The sequence below is a fragment of the Egretta garzetta genome, unplaced genomic scaffold, assembly GCF_000687185.1.
Source record: "Egretta garzetta isolate BGI_Z169 unplaced genomic scaffold, ASM68718v1 scaffold62, whole genome shotgun sequence".
Lineage (NCBI taxonomy): Eukaryota > Metazoa > Chordata > Aves > Pelecaniformes > Ardeidae > Egretta > Egretta garzetta.
In genome coordinates this window covers 1,747,728-1,756,432 of record NW_009258947.1, presented here as the reverse complement: position 1 = coordinate 1,756,432, position 8,705 = coordinate 1,747,728, and the positions used below count along the sequence as shown (strand labels likewise).

Here is an 8,705-nt window from a genome sequence, read left to right as displayed (position 1 = left end):
CCCCGCGGTGTGCAACCTGCCGGGCGGGCTGGGCGCCTTCCTGCCGTAACGTGTCCGATTTCACCCCCGCGAGTCTCCCCACCTCCGACCCACCCCCGTCTTTCTCTTTCTTCCCGTGAAACAGGAGGGGCCTCCCAGTGCCGTGGACCCTTCCTTTGCATCTGGTCGTGCACCCTTCAGGTCGGACTGCGATGAGCGGACTGAGGTCTCCTGGGCTGCTGGGGCTGGTCCTCTTAATGCTCTCAGCAGGATATTGCAAAGAGAAAACTGACTCCGCAGATTTGAAGGACAGGCAGAGTCTCTTAAATCTGATCATGGAGATCATTCAGGAACTGAAAAGGTATCACCTGGAGAAGGACAGTGGGGTGCAGTACTTCTCCAAGCACGACTACAACTTAGATCGAAGGGAAGTGGCCGACTACGGGGGATACCAGGACGAGCAGAGAGTTGGTAAGTCACAGTCCATGACTTAGGAGACCTTTTTTTTTTCCTGTAGGGTGCCTTGATGATTCAGACATCACGTCAGGTTACTAATTTTATATCAAGAATTCACCGCTCAAAATACCTGCAGATTCCCTTTGGTATCAGAAACCGGCACAGATGGCAAATTTGGAATAGAAAAACTCCATTCACATCTCAGAGTCTCTTACTTTCTGGATAATGTACTCAACTGAAAGTCCAGCTTCCCATGCGTTGGCTTTGAACAAAATCTGTTAATAAAAGACTGAAATGGGCTGAGATCAAAGAAATAAGGGATGAAAATGCCCTTTTTCCTGGAAGTTCACCACTTTCTAAAATGTGCTTGGTGTAAGTGTTTCTGGGAAACAACCCTAGCGAGAATTCCCCTGCAGGACTATAGTATGTCCTCAGAGATCTCACATCTAGAAGTCTTTCGTGCAGCTCAGCTTCATTAAACTTTTCACCCTGCTTGTTAGTCCCCTTTGTACTCCGGAGGTAGCACCTTTGAAGTAGTAGGGAACCGAAACGGAGTACTCCTCTGTCGCTGCACGAGCTGCAACTCCTGTGGGACACCCCTGCTGTCATCCTTCTACTCATTCGGATGGCTCTTCTCTAACCCCCGGTGAAAGCTCAGGTTTGTTCGTAAGGCGGTCGGGGTTGTACGGAGCCTTCCGGAAGCAGTCCTACCAAGCCACGTAGTGATGGATAGTTACTGCTCAGTTTCGTGATGTACTTCTGTGCATCCAGCTGAAAGTTGATCTGGCTTCTCCTGCTGCCATGTCTAATCTACTGTTCACTGCCTCTCCCAAAGCCCTACAGCATTACTGCCGCTCATCTTACCCCTCCTACTGAAAGTGACTTTCTGAGTATTTTCCAGCAGATGTCTACTCACCTTTTTCCAAACTGGCTTTCATTTTGCTAATACGCTATTTATTTTGCCTTTACTGATATCACAAAGCTTCGTTGTACCTTTTCTTCATTCTCATTCATATTCAAATATCCTCATGATTTGCATTTGTTGGTGGTTGTCATGAAAATGTTACTGCTCCATCTGGGTGATTAATGAATATCCAAAGGAAGACAATTTTGTTCCACTTAAGATGGGCACAGTGAGAACATTTTGTTTTATAAATGTCGAAAAGTTAGAAGAGGCCAGACTAAGCAGGGAACCCTCATCTGCACAACTCTAAATCTCAGTGTGGAACATGGGTGTAGCGTTTGGCCACCCTACCTCAGCACATTGGTGCGAAACACCTGGTTTGTGCTGAACAGCTATCTATGTAAATAAGAAACCTACTTGAGAGCAGATTAGTTGGTAGTGGTGTCATTGACTCCTAAGCGGGATTTTTCGGTCTGTTATTATAATGGAGCTATTCCCAGCAACTCTGAAAAGGAACTACTGCTTAGAGTCTTTCATTTCAGTTTTGGCATCACTTTCCCAGTGAGACTGTCCCACGGGAAATTTCTGAGTGAAGCATGTGTGTTTTTAATGCTCTTCATGACATAATTAGGTCAAATATGATAAGGTCAATTTTACTTACACTGACTAAAGTTAGAAGTAAATGAAGAATGACTTTCGAGAAGTGTCTAACCTCACGAGTGAATCAGATCTGGATGGAAATGCTCTCTGCTTTATATCTGATAAGAGGTGCCAGGGGAATGAAAAAGGCTGCTCAGGCATTTATGGTCAAATAAATAAAGCACCATGTAGTGTATCATACACAATCAGCACTAAGCTATCAGCATAGAGTTCGTAACAGAAAGCAATCAGAGATAGCTGTAAATCAGGAAGACACAAGCAAGGGTTAGGGCTAAAATGGATTTCAGTAAACCAGTTTCATTTTGCCATCTGCTGAACACAAAACGCAAGGCGGTAAACCACAAACATAGGGAACCAGAAGAGAGCAATTTGCTAAGATTCCTGTAAGTAGATCAATCCAGTTCCATGATTACAGCAGGACAGTGCTTGTACGGGTGTACCTGTGACAAAAGGGTGGATATATTTGCATAAGAGAATTAGAAGACACTAAACAAAACTTGGCTATATCTTTGGGTCTTTACCACTAGCGGCATATGCCATTTCTGAGCAACCATGGACCAAAATTGCTGGAAGAATTTAAATCTAGGGTAAACTTGATAATGTAATTCATAGAGAGCTAAAGTCTGGCTCTCAGTTAACTGTTGTCGTCGTTAATGACTGCACACCTAACAGCCATGACTTGTTTCATCATCACAGTGTGTTTCACGTGCATTTGACAGGGGCTTCTTAGGTAAAACAAATGCTTCCAATTTCGCCTGCCGTACGCAAAGGACTTTTGACCTCTGAGCATCTGTCAAGACATAGTGGTGGTGGTTGCTGGACAGAGTTTATTCCCTTTCCCCATACTGTGCTTGGCAAGCATAGTTCCAGTGCAGCAGAGTGACTGTTCTTTTTTCTGTCCAACAGAAATAGTTCCCAGAGATCTGAGAATGAAAGACAAGTTCTTAAAGCATTTAACAGGTATGTTTTAATTTTGCGTCGGTATCCATCATTTCACATACATACTATAAGCCGCACTCTTCTTCCTGGGAGCTGTGCTGACTCATAACTTATTTTTTTCTTTACATTTCAGGTCCGCTCTACTTTAGCCCAAAATGTAGTAAACACTTTCATCGGCTTTATCACAATACAAGGGACTGCACCATCCCAGCATGTAAGTGCCAAAACCAGAGACTTTCATAAAACAACAGAAAACCCTAAAATTGAATAGCTGTGAGGTACCAGTAGTGATACAACTTCAGAATATATTCCTTGCAATGAAGAATTTGGAGTGCTCTAAAATGTACAAAGTACGCTTTACAACGCTGCTAGAACAGCATCAGTGTTACAGTGAGGAAAATGGAAACACAACTATTTCACGGCAAATATACTGCGTAGTACGGCTGCAAACACTGCTTCCTTAGGTACCGATGTATGCGCCTCTTTGGTTCCACACCAAAGGTGTTTGTTTTTCATAGGAACACGTCATTCCTCTCGCAAACCTCTCATATTTAATTTCTAGTGCTGCAAATTCAAGATAGGATCAGACAGCCAGGTGGGACTAACTATTTATGTAGAACATGTTTTATTGACATTTTATATTTTGACTGTTCAGCTACTCATCTACCAGTGATGTTGACAGTGAATCTTTGCAACCCTCATCTTCAGGGAATTACAAAGTTATAATTTTTGGCTTAGTTTAAAAAAAAAAAGTGCTGATGAACACAAATAAGAAAATTCAGCGTATGATATCTCATCAGTGTTGGCAGCACAAAGAATTGAAACAAACAAAGAAATCAAACATTGACATTTATCAGTCAGTAGATGTGGCTCCAGATTCATACTGAGGTGGACCTGTTGAGCAAGCAGAAGCTATTTTAGTACAGCCTTTTCAGAATGGAAGCACACTTTATTTTACTTGTCTGGGGTCAACCAGTTAGGTCAGTAGCAGAGCTGGGAATAGAAACAAGAGTTACAGATTCCAAGTCTCACATATGAATAAATATTGCAGCCCAATATATTTTAAAGGCTTATTTGGTAAGAATTGCAGACTTTTTCCCTATTTGTAAGGCTTCAGGTTAGGAATACCTTGCAAAGATAAGGATTTATAGATAATGGCTAACCACATCACGTGGTTGGTTGTAACTAGTCTGGGGGTTGTTCGTAACTAGTCTGTTTTGTACCAGCAAATGGTCATATTACCTTTTCCATAAGGATCACAACACAAACATCACTAGACTGAGCTCTAATGAGCACTCCAAGCTGTGAAGTTAAAAACTAGTTGGTCTTAAAGGCTGAATTAGCCTTTTCCTCCTGACAGGTGACATACCCACCAATATAATGTCTGGACAATTTGTATGAATGGCAATTATAGCATATCTATGCTGTGAGTTAGGGATTGTTAATGTTGCATCTCTAGGAAACATTAGATGCAGTTACTCATTAATAAAATAATGTCTACCGAAAATCAACATCAGTCACCAGAGTGGACCGACTAGCGTGTCTTTAAAGTAACTTTCTTCCAGGAAAATGAGGTAAACAACCTGCTTTAATTCTGCATGCACAGTATGACGTTACTTTTTGATAATATCCTGATTTCAGGTAATACTGTTAATTCTATGTAGAACTTCAAAGGCCAAACAACAAAGCAATTAAAAGCATCTACGATGCTGCAACACGGTGGTAGCCAGTACAAAAGCATTCTGTTGGCATACCTTCTAGTACTTTGTACAGCATAGTAGCATTGGCATCTAAAATCTAATTCACTCTGCTGTCTGTCCATAACCAACTTTCATAAAATTTGCTTTCAGTTTGTCATGTTCCAAAACAAGAAAAAAAGAAATCTCTTGATTAATTTTTTAGTTTTGCATTGGTTCTGCCACTTATTATGAATGCATCCAAAAGGAGAAGGCACCTGGAGTAAAAACTACTAACTGTAGGACTAGTGTGGAAAAAAAGTATTACTAGTTTTAAGATGAAACTCGATACAGTTATGAATGAATTTGTATGATGTGGTCACCTACTTGGGCTGGACTTAACATTCCTGTGACTAGGAGATGTTATTTGTCTAATTTATCAGTTTTTCCAGGAAGAAAATTTATTGAAAAAGTTGCATTACTTGGTGAGCAAGTCAGGGCTGGATTTCAGAGATGGATGAGTACTATTATTCTTCCTCTAGCATGGAAATACTACAGCCACATGTTTAGATCCCACATTCAAGCACAGAGAGAGATGTATAAATTTTCGTACTTGGGAGAGCCTCCAAGCACGTTCATGCTGTTTGTTTACAGATAGTGCGTATGCAGAAGTCAGTTGCGTGGTTACATGTCCCATTAGACATGGCTTTCAGTTACACAATTTTTACACACGCCATTTCTAAGTCTGAGGAGCTGATTTCTATACTGTTGCAAACTAAGGTGTTCATTGAACTTCATGATGACGATAATTTGCATGCTGTTATCAATTTTGATTTTTAAAGGCAAAATTGGCTACTTTAGTAATCTACTTACGCTTTTTTTTCATGACAGACTATAAAAGATGTGCCAGGCTTCTTACTCGGTTGGCAGTAAGCCCGATGTGCATGGAAGGATAAAGGTAAGCTTTTTCGTAGCAGTAATGACATTTTACTGCATAGCAAAGCAGTGGCTTTTGCGTTTCATACATGAAAATTAATGGGAGTGTAATAATAATTGTCCTTTGGCTAAGGTGTCCCCCTTTCAGAGTACTTGAAGTAACTGGCTTAATCTGGCAAATATTGGCAATAAATAAAGGGTACCCCCTACTGGAAGTCAGTATATAAGTCCACATGCATCAGCTGTGAATTATTCATAAAAGTGTACAGTTAGCAGATAGTGAATTTGTTGTTCTAGAACAAAACACAACAGCTGGAGCTTATTTTTCAAGAGTTGACTCAGTACACGATTGCCTGTATTGGCAGCGGCAGCCCTTTTATGTGCGCAGCTGTAGATCTATGGTGTACATTCTAGTATGAGTTAATACATACATAGCTATACACGTGAAAGCTTTATAAATGCAGATAGGTTGCAGGTGCATTTATAGTACTCAATTAAAATGTATTATTAGTAGCATTGATAAACTAACTTTAAACTACTCTGATTTCTTGGGATTTTCATTGTGGTCACCTCTCATGTCTGTGGGTTTATTCCCTCCCTTTTTGCCTAGATGTACCTCTAATTCCTACAAATACTTTGGGAATTTCACCATGCACCAAAATAAAACCCCAAACCAACCAACCAAAGAAGTACTTCCAAATGATCTGTATTTCTAGAAAACTGACACATAAGAATACAAAAGGACTAATTTGCATTCTGTTCTCAACCTTTACCTGAGACAAAAATGTGACCTCTGACAAAGGCATAAATAATAACCCATATAGATTTGTCAGTAACAAATGCTGTCAAACCAAGATATTTTAACTCTGTGATAAAATACACATCTTGTGGAGAGAGCCAGTGAGAAAAAGCAATACATGTTAAGCACCTTTGGGTTTTTTAAGCATTGACACTCTTTTGCATGGCATTTTTATAAGCAAGCTAGGGAAATGTGATCAAGATAAGTGTAAAAAAGGCTGGAAAAAAGATATACAAATAAGTAACCGGTGCTTCACTGTCAAACTGGTAAAATGTATTGAGCAGAGTCACACAGCTTCATTACCGGTACAGTATCATTCAATATTTTCATTAATAACTTGGGTGATAGAAGACAGTCTATTTACGGATGACAGTAGTGTAGGAGAAGCAACCATGATAGAGTACAATCTTGAAATTGAAAATTATCTTGGAAAATTAGCTGAATAGTCTAAAACCAGGCTAAAATTTAAAGGAAAGAGCAGAATTATGAAGTCATGCAGGGGTAATCAACTGCAGAAATACATGGCAAGTTGTGAACAGTAAGTCCTGTAGAAAATATAGGGGTTGTAGTGGATCACAAACTAAGCATGTCAACCATGTCACACTTGAAAAAACACAAACAACATACTGCAATTTATAAATAGAATCATTGTTTATAAAACAACTGAAATAATCACTGTTGCTGGAATATTGTATTTAATTAAGGACACCATAAAGACATAGGGGATCCTTCTTGTAAGAGTCCAAGGAAGAGCAACATGGATGACCAAAGACCTAGAAAACTTGATTTACAAGAACAGCTGAAAAGAATTGGATTATTTAATCTAAAGAAAAGATGACTGCAGGAAAACATGATGGAGCTATTCAATTCCATAAAAAATGGCTACAAGCCATTCTCTCTATCCTGTATAGATAAATAAGACATAATTTGTTTCACTTTGCAACAAGAGAGGATTCCAGCTAGACATTAGAAAAGACTTCTCCAGTGGCAAGGGCAGAGGCAATATATTAAATCGTTAGATATAATACAGTGTCCTGGCATTTCTTTAACTATTTTCTGCCTGACTTCCTAAAGTAAATCTAAACTAGCCCAGCTTCAATGCAGAATGTTTCCAATGTCACATAACTGTTACGTTACTTGTTTTCACTTGAAGCATGCAGCCATGGAGAGGAATCTCTTATTCATACGTTGCGTGTTCAGGAATGGAATCGTGGAAACAATTGCATATAGTATTAGGACAAATAAAAGTTAGCAAATAGGTAAATCCTTTGATCTAACTAGGAGAAACGCCAGGGATTCAACCTTTCAAATGTAAAATCCAGAAAGCAAGGAATAAATTAGCTATTATATGATGTTCACTTGCAAAAGTGAATAATGTTATTACCAATACTAGTAAGCAGATATACCAGAGTAGGGCATTATTTTCTCCCTTTCCTTAGAAAGCTTTATTGGCATCTTTACATCCTACCACGTAAACACAAACTCCTAGTATGAAGCAACAGTAACTAAAATAGTTCACATCTCAAGATGGGAGTCTATTAAAAAAAAAAAAAAAAAAGTCCATCTCATTTTGCCAAACGACTCCTTTGCTCAGCTAACAGGCATGTTCCAACACGAGTCCCAAGCTCCCACTTCTGTTACTCCCCACAGAGGCACAAATCGGCAGTAGTATCAGCACTCTCAAGCAACCTCTGCTAGTAGAAAGGAAGGCTGTTCTCCACCACACGTGCCTTGAGATCCACAGGTGCCTCCATAACATTAAGCATCCTTCCTCCTCAAAGCTTTTCCACTGCATCAGTCCAGTTTGTGTGGGTAAGACATCCCCTCTCACAGAGAAGTATAATGTAGGCTTTGTTTTCATCATTTCATGAACTGAGATGTAGAGAAATGTGTTCTTTTTGCATGTTTCCACTTATCAAACCATCCCTTTTCTCCACAAAGTATATAGTAATCATTAGTCCAGGGTATTTTCAAGAAGTTAGAGTTTTGACCATAGTACCATTCACACATAGCAAGACAAAAATTCAAAGCCATTTCTTACTTAAGGTGGCTCTCTAGTGTACAAAGAGTTTATTTATAGCCTGGTAGTAGGTAAACACTTCTGGTTTCTGCCATAAGGCTACTAGTTAGTGTCAGTTCTAAAGCTCAGGCTAACTCCTGAATATTAGATAACAAAATCTTTTTTCGTGATACTACTCCACAGAGGTCTAAATTCACAAGTAGAATTTGACCATTTGTATTAGTTGCAATGACAAATACATTTAAAAAAACCTTTTTAAACTCCTATATTATAAACTAGTAAAATACCACATTCTTAATTATCCACATGTACTTTTTTCCCCACAACAAATTACAT

General features: G+C 39.4%; 1 protein-coding gene across 1 annotated transcript; it reads left to right on the top strand.

Annotated features, from left to right (window-relative positions):
* Positions 1-173: 173 nt before the first annotated feature.
* ALKAL2 (ALK and LTK ligand 2) lies at positions 174-5,570 on the top strand. Its single transcript, XM_009634267.2, has 4 exons — positions 174-450; positions 2,906-2,959; positions 3,072-3,152; positions 5,506-5,570. The coding sequence occupies exons 1-4, from the start codon at positions 192-194 to the stop codon at positions 5,568-5,570; spliced, it is 459 nt and encodes a 152-aa protein (XP_009632562.1). The 5' UTR covers positions 174-191.
* Positions 5,571-8,705: the final 3,135 nt, after the last annotated feature.

Bases quoted from the DNA above. Each gene is read 5' to 3' on its own strand.
- ALKAL2 (XM_009634267.2), top strand. From the start codon at position 192: ATGAGCGGACTGAGGTCTCCTGGGCTGCTGGGGCTGGTCCTCTTAATG. The intron at 2,960-3,071 runs GTATGTTTTAAT...TTTACATTTCAG, and splicing joins GTTCTTAAAGCATTTAACAG to GTCCGCTCTACTTTAGCCCA. The intron at 3,153-5,505 runs GTAAGTGCCAAA...TTTTCATGACAG, and splicing joins GGACTGCACCATCCCAGCAT to ACTATAAAAGATGTGCCAGG.